Source organism: Ambystoma mexicanum, chromosome 8 (assembly GCF_040938575.1).
Source record: "Ambystoma mexicanum isolate Mex_15411 chromosome 8, UKY_AmexF1_1, whole genome shotgun sequence".
In the NCBI taxonomy this organism is placed as follows: Eukaryota; Metazoa; Chordata; class Amphibia; order Caudata; family Ambystomatidae; genus Ambystoma; species Ambystoma mexicanum.
The window spans coordinates 641,882,603-641,902,007 of NC_090929.1; the positions used below are offsets into that span (position 1 = coordinate 641,882,603).

Genomic DNA, 19,405 nt, shown 5'->3' on the forward strand with positions numbered 1-19,405 from the left:
CGTTTGTGAACGGGTCTTGAGGTTTGGCCCACGTACCTGAGTGCACAAGGACATTGAATTACATATATAACATTGGTGGATTTACAATTAGAGAAGTGTCTAATTTTCCACTCTTTTGTTGAGTTTCTTGGTTTGTTTACACACCGTGCATTGGCCGCATGGGTGGTGTCCAGTAATCTCTCTCATGTTCCATAAGGTAGAGCGGGCTGGAGTTTTTTTAGTTTTAGAACTAGTAAGGAATTCCTTCAAGTTTCTGGACCTCTTGAGAGCCATACGTGGTTTAGGTTCATCTGGAAGATTGAGTTGAAAAAGAGGCCAGAATTTTCCGATGAGGGATTTGAGTTTGGAAGTAGTTGGACTGAAGGTGGTGACACAAGTCAGGATGTTCTCAGAAATAGCATTTCGGTCTTTGTGTGTCAGAAGGGCCTCTCTTGGTGTGTATCTTGCTCTCTTCTGGGTGTTTTTTATAAGTTTCTTGGGGTAACCTCTAGACACCAGTCTTTTCTGAAGGTCGCTTGAATGCTTCTGAAAATCGTCCATTTGAGTGCAATTGCGACAAATCCTCAAGAACTGTCCATACGGAAGGTTGTCTTGTAGGCTCTTGGGGTGATGGCTATTGTAATGTAGCACCGTATTGCGGTCTGTGGATTTTTTAAAGATGGAGCATTCAAGTTTATTGTCTTTGGGTGTTATGGTAAGGTCCAAGAAGTTCATTTGTTGGTTGCTCCTGTTTATGGTGAATTGAATGGCTGTAGTGTGTGAGTTCAGCCATTGGAAGAATTCCATCAGGATACTATCTTCTCCTTTCCAGAGAAAGAGAATATCGTCAATGTATCGAGACCAAAGGGTGACTGAGTCAAGATGCGGGTTGGTCATGTTGAGGACATGTGGCAGTTCAAATTCAGACATGAAAATGATGGCCATGCTAGGGGCAAACACTGCGCCCATGGCTGTCCCACAGGTTTGTAGGTAGAAACCTGTGGGACTGCATCTGGACTTTTGGAACATCAACCAACATGTGAGACAGGTGTCCAAGGCCAGGGGCAGCACCCCCAGCTGTTCTGAAGCTCTGGTGGTGCTGTGTTACAAATTGTATCTCCGGGGAGGGATGCTGACCCTGCCAGAGTACTCTCGGACTGCCGCTGGACTTAGAGACCATCCACCCACATGGGAGACAGGCACCCAAGGCCAGGGGCAGCACCCCTACTCATCCTGGACCTCTAGCTAGGCTGCATTACAGCTTTTCCCTCCAGTGAGGTATGAGGACCCTGCAGTGGATCCCTGGGACTATCCCTGGGCTTGGGGACGATGGACACGGATGGGAGACAGGACCCCAAGACTGGGAACATCAACCCTGACTGTCCTGGAGCTCCAGCTGTGCTGCATTTCAGATTTTCACTACAGGGAGGGGTGGAGACCCTGCCGGGGATCTCTGGAACAGCCGCTGGACTTGGGGACGGTCCACCTACATGGGAGACAAGTGCTCAATGCCAGGAGCATCATCCCCGGCCGCCCTGGAGCTCTTGTAATTGTAATGGGTTATTTATAATGCACTTAATACCCAGAGGTTTCTAAGCACGGACCTGGAGATCAAACCTATGTTGCTCAGCGCCGTCTTGCTTCCAAGGCGAGCATGTTGCCCCTGAGCTATCCTCCTGAGACTTGCCATGCAGTGTTACAGCTTTTCCCTCCAGGGAGGGATGGTGACCCAGTCAGGGCTCCCTGGGACTGCCGCTGGACTTGGGCCCGGTCGACCCACATGTGAGACAGGCACCCAAGGCCAGGGGCAGCACCCCCGGCTGTCCTGGAGCTCTGGCCTGGCTGCATTCAAGGTTTTTCCTGCAGGGAAGGATGGAGTCACTGCCACTGCACTTGTGGACAGTCAACCCCCAATGGTGACAAGCGGCCAAGGCCAGGGACATCACCCCCAGGTGTCCTAGAGCTTTGGCTAGGTGACATTACAGTTATTCCTTCCAGGGAGTGATGTGGACCTTGCCAGGGCTTCCTGGGACTGCCACTGGGCTGGGGGATGGTCAACCCACATGGGAGACAGGCGCACAATGCCAGGGGCAGCACCCCCGGCCTTCCTGGACCTCTGGCTGCACTGCATTACAGCTTTTCCCTCCAGTGAGTAATGGGGACACTACCGAGGCTCCCTCGGACAGTCGCTGGATTTGGTGATGGTCGACCCACATGGGAGACAGGCGCCCAAGGCCAGAGCTCGCACCCCCGGCCATCCTGGAGCCTAGGGCGGGTTGCATTACAGCTTTTACCTCCAGTGAGGGATGGGGACACTGCCAAGGCTACCTGGGACAGTGGCTGGACTTGTGGACAGTTGACCCACATTCTAGACAGGCACCCAGGGCCGGGAGCAGCACTGCTGGCCATACTGGAGCTCTTATTGTGCTATGTTACCGTGTTTCCCTCCAGGGAAGGATGCTGACCCTGCAACAGCTCCCTGGGACTGCTGCTGGACTTTGGAACAGTCAACCTGCATGGGAGACAGGCGCCCAAGGCTCGGGACATCACGCCTAGCTGCCTTAGAGCTCTGGCTGGGCTGCGTTACAGCTTTCCCTCCAGGGAGGGATGGGGAACCTGCCAGGGCTCCCTCAGATTACCGCTGGTCTTGAAGTTGGTCGACCCACATTGGAGACTGGCGCCCAAGGCCTGGGGCAGTACCCCCAGCCTTCCTGGATCTTTGACTGGGCTGAATTACAACTTTTCCCTCCAGGGAGGGATGTGGACATTTCCAGGGCTCTGTGGGACTGCCACTGGGCTTGAGGACAGTCATGGCACAGAACACTTGTGGGACTGTGGGAAGGTAGGAAATGTTTTATTGCTGGCGTCTTTCACTTGTTTCTTGGTAGCAAATGTCTGAACATATTGATTTTCTTCCCTACATTTTGGATTTTGCCGGGCCTTGTGAGTAATAAATTCTAAGTCGATTCACAGAAGTCAAACCTCTTTGGATTTCCACGGGTGTCTTCTTTTCAGAAATGTAGGGTTTCCCTGTTTTCCTTAGTGGTTGCAACACCCCAGGCCCAAATCTGTGGGTTATCCACAAGACAAAATCTAGACTTCCCCAGGGCGTTTTATGTACCAGTGGTTTAGCCTTTTCCCTTTGCCCCCAGGTCAGTGCACCCACATATGTGTGGTACCATTTTCATTGGGACACCTGTGGGAACATGGGAAGGTAGGACATGTGTTGTTGCCAGTGTGTTTAGGTAGTTTCCTGGTTGCAAATGTCTGGAAAGTGTGATTTCTCACCTACATTTTGGGATTTTCTGGGCTTGTGGGTATTAAATTGTACAGCGATTTGCTCAAGTCAGAACTCTTCGGATTCCCACTGGTGTCGTCTTTTTAGAAATGCATGGGATTCCCTGGTTGCTGCGACACCCCAGGCCCAAATCTATGGCTGTCCACAAAGCCAAATCCAGTCTTCCCCAGAGGGTTTGATGTACCAGTGGTTTAGCCTTTTCCCTTTGCACCCAGGTCAGTGCACCCACACATGTGGGGTACCATGTTTATTGGGACACCTGTGGAAATGTGGGAAGGTAGGACATTTGTTGTTTTCTCTTGGTTTTAATTATGTTTTCATACATTTCCTGCTGCACTTTGTTACACAACCCTTTCATTTTCCAAATGTGACCTACATTTCGTCACTGCTTTAGGCACTGTATGCTTTTGTAACCTGTGCAAGTCACCTATGCTTCAAAAGGTCTGACTGTGCTCTTTCAAAAAATGTATGCTTGCCATTTTTCACCACCTTTGTTTTCCTTATTTTCAAATGCTAAGTACATCTGTTTAGGCCGTCAGCATAAAAACCCCGTGTGCCATGGCTCTGTTTTTGGCTCGGGGTACTGCTTGTTTTTTGAAACATTAACAAAATGTGTGATTTCCTAACTACAAGAGTTGGGGAATGTAGCAGGACATTGCTTTTCTCAATATTTACAGAAGTCATTACCTTACAAGTGCAACCATGTCCAGCACATACTTTCTTTTCTGTAACTTTTTCAATTTATTCCCAGATTATGGGAATTTTAGGTACATAGTTGTTGCCTGAGCTTCGCAAATGATCCCTTCCTGAACTTGGAATTTCGTCTACTTTATAGAAATGTATGTCTTTCTGTGTTCCCATTGAGCTTTTCTACCCTCCTCTTCAATTGCATTTCCTATTTTAAAAAAAGGGAAACATCGCTCACCTCTCGCAAAACGGATGGTAACCTTAGGTAAAATATGTTTATTTTTTCCACTAAACCTGTTTGTGAGAGCTCGGACAATGGCAAATTCAAAACTGCAAACCATTTGTTCTTAGATCTTACGAGAAAAAACCACAGGCTTCTATGTACATCATTTTATTAGCATGTTCAGAAAAAAACACAAAATGTGGTCTCTTTTTTGTTACTTTCTCGCCCCCTCAGCAAACAACTAATCCTTGGTGGCGTTCTGACTGCCTACACGTGGAAAGAAAAGGGTGCAAAGTCGGCCGGGATATCACTTGTAACAAGAATGTTATAATGGATTGAATGTGAACCAAGATGTCCAAAAAAGGGCTCAGCAATGGGAGTGAAACCCCCCAGCAGTTAAGGGGTTAAGGGCAAGCTACTGTAAAATGCACTCATACTCAGAGCCTTTCATGCATTACTGGTGGGAGCACGCTCCAGACACTGATGTATGTGAGGGAGCATACTCTGGCACAGGCCCACCTGAATATGCATGCCACCTTTGCAGATATGCTGCGCTGACCATTTCTACAATGAAAGTGAATGAGAAAAGTGCATTAGCTTTGCTTTTTTCATTTGTGTTCATTTTTATTTCCATATTGTATCTTTTCCCCAGCTACCACTCATAATGAAATCTAGAACTTTGGCCCAGTATTTCCAAAGAGCTCTGCTTGATCTAAGTCGAACCCCCATTGTTTATATAGGATCCTTTTCTTTTAACGGTGGTTCACCCATCTCTAATCCAAATCATCAAATCTATTAGATAAGGGTATTCAGTCATTTTGGATTTTGGAAGACTAACAGATGTTTCCAACTCAGAACTCTTCGCTTTTAATTTCGGCTGCTAACCTTACCTTGAGGTACTTTGCCCTTTGGATTAAAGGCTAGAGCCTCCCCTTCCCCAGTGCCTTTGCTCGCTTATTAGGTTTGTCCATTGTATTTGTAATATTGAACTGTCTTCTCCCTTATTGCTCCTTATATCGCTCAATGGTTTCAATATTTTGGGCCCTGCCAATAACCTTTACATTTTCACCCTCTGAGGTATTACTCTTATCTTCAGATCCAATATTCTAGTGGTACAGCCATTCAAAGTACAGTAATTACCTTGAATTTCTTTCAAAGCAAGTCAACGGGACTCATTACGAGGCTGGCGGTAGCCGTGCCTGTTCTACATGCACGTCTGCCGCCGGTATCCACTTTTTCCCAGCACCCACGAATGGGCAATTACCAGGTCATGCTGAGTTTGGCGGACCCGGTAATTGCCCATTCGCGGGTTCCGGTAATGAGTGACTCCCCATCCCCATTCGGCCCCATAGGGCTGAATAGGAATGGGACGTCGGATGCACCGGCACCATTCAGAGTGGTGCCGGTGCATCCGACGTGCTGTGCTTGCGGGTGCCGCACTGCCCGCCACGTCATACCTGGCAGGCTGACAGGTGCCTGCAAGCACAGCTCATAGTATGGCAGTCCGGGAACCTCGGTAACGGCATGCTTACCGGTACTGTAGTTCCCGGACCGCCATGCTTGTAATGAGACCCAATACCAGGAAGTACTTCTGAATTGTTGTTTAGAGAAACGTTTTGATTCTTAAACAATTTACTGGCAGTAATCTAACTCCTGACTTGCTCTTCTCTTTTACGCAGTAAGTCAGGAGTTTGCCAGAGTTACTCCTGGTAACTTCTTTTTTAAGTGACTAGCGTCGCTTCAGGTGAAAGTCAAGAGCATGCTAGAATTATTCCTAGTTAACTCTTTTAGACTCCTCCCCATCCAGTCCATATGCAGGCTTTGTAAATGATGTACCTGGGGAATTGCCCCCTACGCCCCCAAAACCCCAAAACTTATCCACTGATTACGATTCTTTGTACCTTGCAGGTTGAGTCTCAAAAAAACCCAACTGCTGACCCGCTGCGCAAAGGGATTCATGATCAAATCACCAGGGAAATCAAGCGAGCCTGGAGCAGAGAGTGACAACGAAAGCATTGACTATGTACCACTGGTAGGTATTGGAACTGCAAGGTGACAACAGGTGTTCCATATGCACAGCTTCCCAGACCTTCAGTGGAAATCTCTGGGACTGATGAACAAAGTTCTCTCTGCGTCACCATACTGTGTATTTGTTGGCAGCTTTCTTTTGCCTTTTTGTGACTTTTCGCATCCAGAAACACTTGTGTACAGGCGCGTTACAAATACCATATCATATATCCTTATTATTGTGTCGCTTCATTGGCTACCCCCCTAAACAACTTTTCATTGTGTCACTATTCATTTTAAGAAATGACAATGGGCCTCATTACAAGTCTGGCGGTACAGAAATAAGGGTGCCGTTAGCAACGTACCATCACCCTTTCTCCTACCGCCAGACTATGAGTATGCCTGCAGGGGCCAGTGCTACTGGCAGGTCTGACCTGCCGGGAGCACTGGCCCCTGCAGGCATGGTTTCCACGGAAGCACTGGCACCGGCCAGTGCTTCCGTGTGTTCCGTGAAGTCCTGGGACTCTACGGGAATGGGGACTTACAGTTCCCGCCTGACACCAGAACTTGTAATATCCTGGTGGCACCATTGTATGTAAATCCTTTTAAGTATCTATTTTGTATACCATGCATCTCTTTGTCATAGAGATCTGTTTATGCTGTTAAGATAATCAGTGCTTCCTCAGACATCTGAGCGCAACCTGCTATCAAAGTTTTGAATCCCAACCAGAGTTACTCCAACCTTCATCCTTCCAATGCCGATAAAATGAGTACCATTAAACTGGGAAAAAGTGGGATGAATCTGTCATGAAGCAATATAAATGTATACAAATGGGGTATTTCTTTCTGTACATTGTGTATCTCTGAACAGCTTATTATTCTTTCCTTTCCCCAATGTTCATTTCTTAACACCTTATTCTGTATCTGTATTATTTATCGCTCAACACTTTCAAATGCATACCTTCATTTTATATCTGGCAAAACCCTTATTGATTCTCCACATTGTGTTTCTCTTATATTTCTATTGTGTAGGCATTTCCTCTCGCGTCATCACATTGTAGGGCAGACATCACCTTATTATTATCTGTTTTCCTTGTACCGTGCATCTCTTGTAACCTTTCTGTGTGTGAATATGACAAAATTCCTAATTCTCTGGAGGAACCCATGGATGCATAGTGGTTTCTAATCTTCTACTTAGCCCTACACTATTACTAAACCTTTAGTGATTTCAGCTAAAAAGATAAAACATTCACAATGAATTGCCACTTTGGGATAGCGTGGTTCGAGGGGAGTCTATACTCTTCAAGAGGGGCTTAAGCCAGCAAGGAAGCATCCATAACAACAGTAGTACCGAGCTACCAAACAAAATGAAATGTCAAATCAAATATCTATAAAAATATAAGCATTTTTAAAAGGGCAAAGTACTAAAAACTGTAAGAACCCACTCCTGGAAGGAAATACAGAGAATAAGCAAACGTTTGCTTGTAAGGCATAAGGACAGGGATATGCAGGCAAATGTCTTTTGTTGCCATATTCAAATTCAATTGCACCGTAATTCCGGCAGGATGCCGGGAAACTGACCTACTGTTACCGGCACCTGATATCCCAGTATTACCGGGATATTCCAGGTGCTAGCAACAGTAGCAAATCCCTGTCAGACCTGCCAGTAGCACTGGCCCCTGTAGGCATACTCATAGTCTGGCAGTACCAGAAAGGGTGCTGGTACATTGCTACCAGCACCCTTATTTCCGGACCGCCCTTAGGACTCCATGGAGGGGATTGGCAGTATTTACCAAGCTGTTTTTGTCAGTGGCGGCCTGATTTACCTCCAGCTCTTGGCTAGTTTTGCGGTCTGGGAAAAGTGGTGGTTACAGAATTACTGGCACTTTTACCAACACTTTTCCCTCACTGTGAAACCTATGACACCCTATGTCTTACAAAGGCAATGAGAGGTGTCTTAAATGTCACTAGGACCCATACAACAAGGGCAGGAGGACAGAACTACAACTACTGGTAAATTCCCTAGTATCTTCCATGAAGTGTTGGGAGCCCTTTCCCTTCTGAGGAAAGGTGAGCAAGTCTTCTGCACTTCCCAGCCAGTATACCTGATACACTTACAGGGCTGTACTCAGCAGGCAGTGCCCTGGGACCACTGTCCAAGCAGGCAGATCTGGTTCTAGCAGCTTGTACTTGGTGTGCTGCAAGGCCCTGACCAGAGCCTGAGAGGAAAGGTTAGTCCTTCCTCTGCCCTTCCCAGCCAGGAAGGTTGTCAGCGGGTACTTGATGAGTCTGCCACTTCCAATAGGCAGAGTCCCTGGTACCAGTATCCAGGAAGCAGGCAGGCCTTGTCCAAACACAAGAACACTCCAAATGTACCCATGGAGTGGCTGGAGTAAAAAGCTTACTCCTTCCTTGGAAAGCTATATCTTCAACTCAGTGGCTGAAGACTTTGGCCTGACTGTACCCCATAAAGGTGCTGTGAAATTGTTTTTATTCTGTAGTTACATGATGGTTAAATTAAGCAGGGTTCTCGATATCTTATGTAGTAATTTTTCCACAGTGGATTGGTTGATTTCAGACCTTCTGTAAAGGCCAACCTGGCTGCTGTGACAAGAGTCTTTGACTTCCGATGTCAGACCCAGAGTGATTTGTCTGACGGAAGAGGAGAGGGGGCAGAGGAAGCTGCCTAAGAAAATCCAGGATCTTGGAACCACACACCAGGTTACATCTCTCTCTTGGGCTGCTCTTCTTCCTCCTCTTTCCTTGTCTGCTTTACTTCAAAGAGACACCAGTTATTACTCTCTTTGGCAAACCAGTAGAATGTCTCGCACTAAGGTGTGTCATGTTAAAGATGTTCTATCTGAATAAAAAGAACATTTCTAGCTAATCCTACAGCTATGAGGGAAGTTCCCTACCTAACAAATTAAAACGTAAGGGTTCTCGTCAAATTTCAAAGGAAATAGGCCTTAGTCCTTAGTTCATATCCTATTATCTAACTTATCCCTACCGCTTAAGAAAATATAACAGAAAGTGGGAGGCAGGAGCAATATCCACTGTCTTGGGCTTCTGTCTCGCTCAGTCACTTGGATCTCTTTTCAATAGGTTTTAAAAGTTTGACAGTGTCTCATAACATAGTTCCCAACCTCTCTACATGCCAAAGCCTCGATTCCATAAGATTCATTCTCTCTAGGTAGAACATTTTTCAATGTCCAACAACAAAGTGCATTACATCTCTGCTGGTTCTGTATGCCAAATCACAATTCCATATGATTTTCTCTCTCCAGGAAGAAAACGTTTTTCTAACACAATTCCTTCATTGACAACACTATTATTGTTTTGTACTTTAGGATTGGAAGGCACCAGGTTCTCCCTCTTACCATTTCCATTTGCTATCGTTCATGGTTCTCAGGCTTCCCAAAACCCTCTGGCAGGCTTACTTTATCTCAGACTTGGTGGGGTGTCTGCCCGTTCCGGTTTTCTTGTCTTCCATAACCCTTATGGCTTTCTCAGCCTCAAATTTTAAAATCTCTCAGTTTATCAGGGCTCTCCAAAGCCGTCAGGCCCTATGATAGGCTTGCTTCAATTTGACGTAGGTAGGGCGTCTGCCTGCTTGTGTTTATCAGGCTCCATTAACCCATGTATTTTCCATCCTTGAATGTTAAAGTTCGTCCCTCTCAATGGTGTTACCTCCTCAGGAGTCTTTGGTTCCCTTCTGCTGCTCGACAGCTAATAGAGTTTCCGGGTGGAGCTCGGGATCTGGGCTCTCCATTGCAGTCTAGTCTTGGCATCGATTAACATGCCTCAGGCCCACCACGACTTCCGTGTGGTCATGCCACCAGATGAGACTGTCACTTTACCATATCCGTCTCTCTTGATTTTGGCTTTCTCACCAGTCAGGATGCCAGCCTTCTGGTGCCCTGCAAGTGATTCGTTCATTCTCCATGCTCCAAGGTCTAGCATGGCTCTACCCCTCCAGGATATCTTCTCTTTCAGAAGCTCACCTTTGCGTAGAATTATCTCTCCACCATTCAAGTTTCCATGTCTTTTTATGTGTATCATCACAAACAAGACAAGTATTGTTCCTCTTTGACTGTGATGTTCAGACGGGAAACAGCATTGCCTGAAGCCAAAGAGATTGACGAGATGTCAGGATTCTGAGTGAGCTCACCTCCCCAGCCTTAAAGGGGGTGCCCCCCTTGGGGAGAAGGGACAAAGATTCTAATAATAATAATTAGGCTTTTATATAGCGCTACAAACCCTCAGGTATCCGAGCGCTGCTTATTATTACCCACGGTGTGTGGTGCTCATTTATCGACCTCGGAAGGATGAAAGGCTGAGTTTGGCCCCGCCGGGATTCGAACCTGCGTTAACAGGCTCTGCACGGGTGTCAAAGCGAGCGCTCTACTCGCTGTGCCACTTGACCGACTAGATTTGTCACATACCCCTTCTGTTAAATGAGAGGCTCCCCCTTGATTGGGAAGCAGGAAATGTGTCAAAAAATGCCACATTGCCTTCTTATTTCTCTTTTCGATCGTTTCCCTCTTCAGAGTCCATTGCTTGATGGTGGTGGCTGTTTTTCTAGGTCCACACAGACGGCTCTTTCTTTTTTTGCAAAGACCTCCCAAGCGAATGAGGGAGAGTACTTCTTTCAGGATTTTTTGGTTGGAGGATGGTGTTCTTACAAGATAACATAGGGAAGGTCGGGAAGCTTTTCCCTATGTTATCTTCCTCTGGCAGGCAGGGCACGATAGCTGCTCTTGTTTTCGTGGGATGACCCCTAACCTCTAAGGTGAGTGGAATTTTTGGGTGTGTCTCCACATCTCCATGTACAAATGTGATTTTTACTGCCCGTTCAGCTTTTAGCTCTTCAGGATGGATCAAAATGCAGGGTATGGCTGCTTGTTTGCTCCCCCGGTCAATTCGGGCTTTGTCCCAGATGTTATCGACCCATCCGATCTCCTGACTTTGGGAGGGCTGAGAGGTGCAATAACAAATGTCTGCCTCATCCAGATTTACATCTCTCTCTCTTCTCCTTCTTCTCCTTCCCACTTCTCTGCCCCTACCTATCCTATCTCCACAAGCTTCTCTGTATGAATTTTGGGACAGAGGTGGGCAAATTGTCCCTTTTCTGCACAGCAGAAGCACATGGATAAGGTAGGAAAAAGAGGTTTCACCCATTCTACTTCCTCTCCTGGGGCTGATATTAGTTTGGCTACAGGGAGAGATATAGGTCTCCAAACATTGTATTTATTTGTATTGTATTGTTTGCTTGTTAGGCGCTTATACAGTAAATCAATCCTGTTTCAAAGCACCCACAGGGTAACAAGGAGTGAACATGGGACAATATACAAAAAAATATAGTGGGGGAAGGGACGGCCAAACCTACTATACCTTGTGAGTATTCAGAACATGCAAGGGAAATACTCTCATCCTTCTGATGGGGTTTATTAGGGAATGGTTTCGCAGGTTTTCTAGGAGTCTCCAATATTCAGAATGTATTACAGGGTTTAAAGTCTCTTGTTGGGTCTACCTGTTTCCCTGTAGTTTTCAAGTATTTGAATTCCTCTTAGTGGGCTTGGGCTACTTGAATAGCCGTCTCAAGGGAAGCTTGAGTCAGCTGCAGTATGGCAGCTTGGTGGCTAGGGTTGTATATCCGGATTTCTCCACTATCGAACATCTGGGGGTCAGCCCTCTGGATGGTTTTATTCCCGACTGCCCTATTGTGGAAAACAGTAAATGAGATTAGCCATATGCTATGGGCGAGGGTCTGACTCTCTATCGGATCACCTATATCCCACTTTTGTAGCACAGTTCACAACCTCTCTGCAGGTTCGGTATGCCAAAGTCTCTATTCCATATGATTCTTTCATTCCTGGAAGAAAACTATTTCTATGTCCCACAACACAGTTCATAACCTCTACACAGGTTCTGAATGCCAAATCTCAATTCCAGATGATTTTCTTTCTCCAGGAAGAAAAGGTTTCCCCAATACAATTGCATCATTTCTGACTTGGTGGTTAACACTATTCTTGTTTTGTATTTAAGGATTGGGACCCTCCAGGTTCTCTCTCTTGCCAGTTCTGTTCGCTAAATTGTGTGGTTCTTGGGCTTCCGAAAGCCCTCTTGCCTTCTGACAGGCTTACTTTATCTCGATCTCAGTGGGGCGTGTCTCCGTTCGTGTGTTCTTGGCTCCTATAACCCTTGTGGCTTTCCCATCCTCGACTCTTAAAGTTTCTCAGTTTCCCTCATCTCTCCAAAGCCCTTTGGCCCTTTGATACATTTTCTTTAGCCTGGTTTTATAAGGGCATTTTCACAATCGGGTTTATCTGGTGCCCGTAACCTTTGTGACTTCTCCAGTCTTGCACATTAATGTCTTTCGCTTTCTCAGGAATCTTCAAATCCCTCACAACCCCTGATATGATTGCTTTATCTTGATTTTAGTAGGGTGTCTGCCCACTCAGGTTTATCTGGTTCCCAAAACCATTATGGCTTTCCCAGCCACGAATGTTAAAGTTAGCCCCTCTCAATGCTGCTACCGCCTCAGGAGCATTCACTTCCCTTACCCTGCTTGGCAGCTAATACACTTTGTGTGCTGAGCTCGGGGATCCCGGCTCTCAACTACAGTCTGGTCTCAGTGGCGGTCAAATGGCCCCAGGCCCACCACGGTTTGCGTTTTGTCGTGCCACCAGATGCGACAGTCACTTTACTGTCTCTGTCTCTCTTGATCTTGGCTTTCTCGCTGATCAGGATGGCAGCCTTCCAATGCCTTCCGAGCGATTTGTTACATCACCACACTACCATTGGCTTTGCGGTCTAGCGTGGCTCTGCCCCTACAGGATGCCTTTTTGTCAGAGGCTCACCTCTGCGTAGGATTTTCTTTCCTCCATTCAAGGTTCCACGTCTTTTTATATGCGTCATCACAAACAAGAGTGGTGTGTCATTCCTATTTGGCTGTGGAGTTAAGGCGGGATTCAGCATTCCCTGAAGCCAAAGAGATTTCACGAGATATCAGTATTGGAAGAGTCCAAAACAGCATCACAAATTAAAGGGCTGGATTGCTGCTCTTTGACTTTGAGCTCATGGTGAGATCTAGCATTACCTGAAGCGAAAGTGAGTGAAGTAATGTCACTATTTGGTGAATCCAAACTAGGGTTAACAACAGTCGAGACAGGGAGTTCCTTAACAGAATGTGAGTCCTTGTACCCAAGAAAGGAGTCACTCCCAGTGTGGACCCACTTGCCCAGACCCTCTGGGAAGAAGAGATAAATTGTCCAGATTTGTCACAACTCCTGGTGTGACCTTCCTACTGTGCTGGCAGAGCTCCCTTTGAAGCAGTGATTCCTACCTGGCCTCTTGGGGCCATATCCATATCTACTGGAAAGTGTTAAGCCTTTTCTGCATTGAACAAAGGACACCCTCCATAGCTGAGCCTGTTCAGCAGTGCACACTGAAAAGAAGAGCGCAGGCACCCCTAAAACTGGGACAACTGCGTTCTCACCACCCAAATATTCTTTTTATGTAAGGAGCTGGGCCATTGGAAAGGGTATCCTGCTTGCAAGGGCTTACCCAAACAAACCATGGTGAATGTTGGACTCGTGGAAGAGGCCACCATTTGTGTGGGACTCTCAGAAGAGGATTTCACAGTACGTCAGGGAGTGGCCGAATGTGGATTGGTTACACTGAGTGGGAACGGTACTCGATCTCCAGAAGAGACCCCAGTTCCCAAAAATAATCAACTCTATCTAGAGCATGTGTACATCAATGGACACAAAACTCCTGCAGACCATGACACAGCGGCTAGCATCACCACTGTCACCCAGCAGTGGGTACAGCTAGGTCAGTATATTGCTGGGCCTGATTTGTGCATAGGTGGATCTGGTGGACAGAGTATGTGCCCCTTGGTGATAATAGAGTTCAGCTTGCAAGGTGAAACGACCCAGCGTCGTGTAGCAGTGAAAGACTCCATCCCTGTCCCATGTAAGTTGGGTAATGATCTTCCTGACCCCGAAATAGTCGCAGTGGCTACATGATCAAGGGCCAAAGAGATTGCCAGATTGAATGCTCTTAGAGCCATACAGCCTGGATTGCTTCCAGAGGGCATGTTGGAAGGACGGGCCAGTAGCCCCTAGTTCAGTTCCACCAACTACTGAGTCGCCTACTCCTGTGGGAGCAGAGCTAGTAGCCAAGAAGGATCCTACTTTGGTAGCAGGGGACCCCGTGACCTCAGAGTTGCCTGGCACAGCGCAGGAACCTGAGGTGGAGTAACAGGAAGTAGTTTCTGACATGGGATCAAACTTCATATCAGCATATATGAAGGCTATGTGGGAAGAGTGAAATGAAGTTTGCTTTTGTGTGGATTACAGGGGGCTCAATTCAGTCATGAAGACAGATGCTCACCCCATTCCTCGGGCAGATGAGCTCATTGACAAGCTGTGCACTGACAAGTTCATGAGTACTTTTGACCTCACAGCAGGGTATTGGCAGGTCAGCTTGAAGGATGGAGCAGAATAGAGATTGGCATTATCAACCCCAGAAGGGCATTATCAGTTCACTATGATGCTCTTCTGATTGAGGAATGCCCCTGCCACTTTTCAGAGGATGGTTAACAAGGTCTTGTCTGGACTGGAAAACTTCAGCGTCGCCTATCTAGATGTAATTACTGTGCTCAGCCACACCTGGGAGGATCACGTAACCCACCTGAAACTAGTGCTTCAGGCTCTGCAGAATGCAGGCCTGACTATCAAGGCCACGGAGGGCCAGATAACTCAGGGTACTGTGATCGAGGCCACCTGGTCGGTGGAGGTAAGAAACAACCTCTCGAAGCAAAGGTACAAGCTGTGAAGGAGTGGGACATCCCCACTACACCGACGCATAGGAGAGACACTTTTTAGGTCACCGAGTACTACCGGTCGTTCATCAGAGGGTATGGGACCATTGCCTTGCCTCTGAATAAAGTAACATCCAAAAAGATGCCAAAGAAGGTAACTTGGACCCCCGCCTGTCAAACCTCCTTTCAGGATTTAAAGGATGGATTGTGCAGGGCCCAGTTCTGATAGTGCCAGACTATGCTCAGGAATTCATTATCCAGACAGACGCCTGTGATTTTGAGATTGGAGCAGTGTTACCGCAGCTGAACTCTGAAGGGGTAGAGCAACCTGTTGGCTACATTAGCAGGCGATTGACAAAAAAGGAAAGGAACTGGGCTGTTGTAGAAAAAGAGACATATGCGATTGTGTGGGCATTAAAGAAGCATACATCTTTGGGTCTCACTTTGGGTCTCATTTTACGATCCAGACGGACCACAGGCCTCTGCGATAATTAATGACCATGCAAGGGGAGAACCCTCAGCTTTTGCAATGGGCCAAATCCCTACAGGGATTAGATATGGACATCCAGCACAAGCCAGGCTCTCAGCATGGAAATGCAGATGGCCACAGTCAGCACTTTCTACTTGATGATGAGTCAGATCCGCAGTAGGCTGGTGGTACACATGTGGAGGCTAGGGGTCATGTGAGGAATTCAACCATCTGCACGTGGAGAGTGCGCTCGCCTAGGCTTTTTTGAATTTTTTATAATGAATGGGAATGACCAACCTCCGAGGACTGTGTGAGGGCCTTCCACACACAGTCCATCTGCTTCCCGCATAAAACGCATGGTCACATGTACTCTGGGAAGACACTGACTACAGACGCCGTCTTTCCCTGTCATATTCAGCTGGAATTTGATAGCCCCGGGTACATCAACGGATCTCAAGGATGGGGAGGGCACACCTTCCTCCAGCATGGGCAGCCTAATTTAAATATCAAAGGCCCCATGGGTCTGCTTTGCTTTGTCCTCTGGCTGGTGGCAGTGCATACTAATGAGAGATAATTGAAGTAAGCCTGAAGAGGCTTGGTTGCCGGAATAGCAAAAACAAAGAGGTGATGGCTGGAAGGTTTAGACTTAATCTTAACCACTGGCAATGCTCTGGGCAACCCTCCAGACCACTGTTCTTCGCCTGCCAAGCCATTACAGAAGGGAAAGACCATATGCAAATCAGGCTTGGCTCCACCCCAAAAGGGGCAGTCCAGCCTGAACTGCTAGGCCACATCCCTTCTGCACGAGACCACAAGCATCCCCAAACATGTTTCGCCCTTGTTGGGGCTCACCAGTGAGGAGTAGCTTGGGTCTCTAGGCCCAGCAGGCACGGGACCCACGTCTGGGCATACCCGTCCCACTCGGGGTGACATAGCAAAAACAAATAGGTGATGGCTGGAAGGTTTAGAATTAATCTTAACCACTGGCAATGCTCTGGGCAACCCTCCAGACCACCGTTCTTCGCCTGCCAAGCCATTACAGAAGGGAAAGACCATATGCAAATCAGGCTTGGCTCCACCCCAAAAGGGGCAGTCCAGCCCGAACTGCTAGGCCACATCCCTTCTGCACGAGACCACAAGCATCCCCAAACATGTTTCGCCCTTGTTGGGGCTCATCAGTGAGGAGTAGCTTGGGTCTCTAGGCCCAGCAGGCACAGGACCCACGTCTGGGCATACCCGTCCCACTCGGGGTGACATAGCAAAAACAAAGAGGTGATGGCTGGAAGGTTTAGACTTAATCTTAACCACTGGCAATGCTCTGGGCAACCCTCCAGACCACCGTTCTTCACCTGCCAAGCCATTACAGAAGGGAAAGACCATATGCAAATCAGGCTTGGCTCCACCCCAAAAGGGGCAGTCCAGCCCGAACTGCTAGGCCACATCCCTTCTGCACGAGACCACAAGCATCCCCAAACATGTTTTGCCCTTGTTGGGGCTCATCAGTGAGGAGTAGCTTGGGTCTCTAGGCCCAGCAGGCACGGGACCCACGTCTGGGCATACCCGTCCCACTCGGGGTGACATAGCAAAAACAAAGAGGTGATGGCTGGAAGGTTTAGACTTAATCTTAACCACTGGCAATGCTCTGGGCAACCCTCCAGACCACCATTCTTCGCCTGCCAAGCCATTACAGAAGGGAAAGACCATATGCAAATCAGGCTTGGCTCCACCCCAAAAGGGGCAGTCCAGCCCGAACTGCTAGGCCAAATCCCTTCTGCACGAGACCACAAGCATCACCAAAAATGTTTCGCCCTTGTTGGGGCTCATCAGTGAGGAGTAGCTTGGGTCTCTAGGCCCAGCAGGCACGGGACCCACGTCTGGGCATACCCGTCCCACTCGGGGTGACATAGCAAAAACAAAGAGGTGATGGCTGGAAGGTTTAGACTTAATCTTAACCACTGGCAATGCTCTGGGCAACCCTCCAGACCACCGTTCTTCGCCTGCCAAGCCATTACAGAAGGGAAAGACCATAGGCAAATCAGGCTTGGCTCCACCCCAAAAGGGGCAATCCAGCCTGAACTGCTAGGCCACATCCCTTCTGCACGAGACCACAAGCATCCCCCAACATGTTTCGCCCTTGTTGGGGCTCATCAGTGAGGAGTAGCTTGAGTCTCTAGGCCCAGCAGGCATGGGACCCACGTCTGGGCATACCCGTCCCACTCGGGGTGACATAGCAAAAACAAAGAGGTGATGGCTGGAAGGTTTAGACTTAATCTTAACCACTGACAATGCTCTGGGCAACCCTCCAGACCACCGTTCTTCGCCTGCCAAGCCATTACAGAAGGGAAAGACCATATGCAAATCAGGCTTGGCGCCACCCCAAAAGGGGCAGTCCAGCCCAAACTGCTAGGCCACCTCCCTTCTGCACGAGACCACAAGCATCCCCAAACATGTTTCGCCCTTGTTGGGGCTCATCAGTGAGGAGTAGCTTGGGTCTCTAGGCCCAGCAGGCACGGGACCCACGTCTGGGCATACCCGTCCCACTCGGGGTGACATAGCAAAAACAGAGAGGTGATGGCTGGAAGGTTTAGACTTAATCTTAACCACTGGCAATGCTCTGGGCAACCCTCCAGACCACCGTTCTTCGCCTGCCAAGCCATTACAGAAGGGAAAGACCATATGCAAATCAGGCTTGGCTCCACCCCAAAAGGGGCAGTCCAGCCCGAACTGCTAGGCCACATCCCTTCTGCATGAGACCACAAGCATCCCCAAACATGTTTCGCCCTTATTGGGGCTCATCGGTGAGGAGTAGCTTGGGTCTCTAGGCCCAGCAGGCACGGGACCCACGTCTGGGCATACCCGTCCCACTCGGGGTGACATAGCAAAAACAAAGAGGTGATGGCTGGAAGGTTTAGACTTAATCTTAACCACTGGCAAAGCTCTGGGCAACCCTCCAGACCACTGTTCTTCGCCTGCCAAGCCATTATAGAAGGGAAAGACCATATGCAAATCAGGCTTGGCTCCACCCCAAAAAAGGGGCAGTCCAGCCCGAACTGCTAGGCCACATCCCTTCTGTACGAGACCACAAGCATCCCCAAACATGTTTCGCCCTTGTTGGGGCTCATCAGTGAGGAGTATATTGGGTCTCTAGGCCCAGCAGGCATGGGACCCACGTCTGGGCATACCCGTCCCACTCGGGGTGACATAGTAAAAACAAAGAGGTGATGGCTGGAAGGTTTAGACTTAATCTTAACCACTGGCAATGCTCTGGGCAACCCTCCAGACCACCGTTCTTCGCCTGCCAAGCCATTACAGAAGGGAAAGACCATATGCAAATCAGGCTTGCCAGTGGTTAAGATTAAGTCTAAACCTTCCAGCCATCACCTCTTTGTTTTTGGTTGCCGGAATGGACAACAGGAAAGGCGGGGCTAACACCCCTTTGTATGCAATGTGTCAACTTGAAGCTAGTTCCCACCCCTCTGTATGAAAGGCAGTGAAATGCATGTCAGGGTCCACTATTTACCATAGGCAAACCCCCGCAGAACTGACCCCTTTCAGAAGGGAGAAGTATGTGGTTTGGGGGAGACAGGAAATCTGCTCCCAGCACAGACTTCAAGGGAACGCTGCACTTTAACTGAGTCGCCACACTGGACAGCCTGCAGACATCCTTCCAGCCTCGTTTGCTGAACTGTCTGCCGCCTTGTACCCGCAGCTGTCTCTCACCAATAATTCTGTCTCAAGGGCTGCTAAGCTCCCCACAACCACCTGGTCGTTGTCATTCACCAGTAACTTCTTCAGCACCAAGTAAATTGTGGTCCTGCCCTCCTGGTCCTTCTCCGAAGGCCCCTAGAGACAATTACGACCATTGGTGTTGAAAACAAATAATCTTGAACAGTAAGACCAATTACTTTACCAACT

At 48.1% G+C, this 19,405-nt stretch overlaps 1 protein-coding gene across 1 annotated transcript in view; it reads left to right on the top strand.

Annotated features, from left to right (window-relative positions):
* Positions 1-19,405, top strand: part of VWA5B1 (von Willebrand factor A domain containing 5B1) — a 1,692,038-nt gene that overhangs the window by 1,648,260 nt on the left and 24,373 nt on the right. Inside the window, exon 21 of the mRNA XM_069610372.1 lies at positions 6,096-6,219. Within this exon, the coding sequence (XP_069466473.1) occupies positions 6,096-6,219 (124 nt within the window). The remainder of the gene's footprint in view (positions 1-6,095; positions 6,220-19,405) is intronic.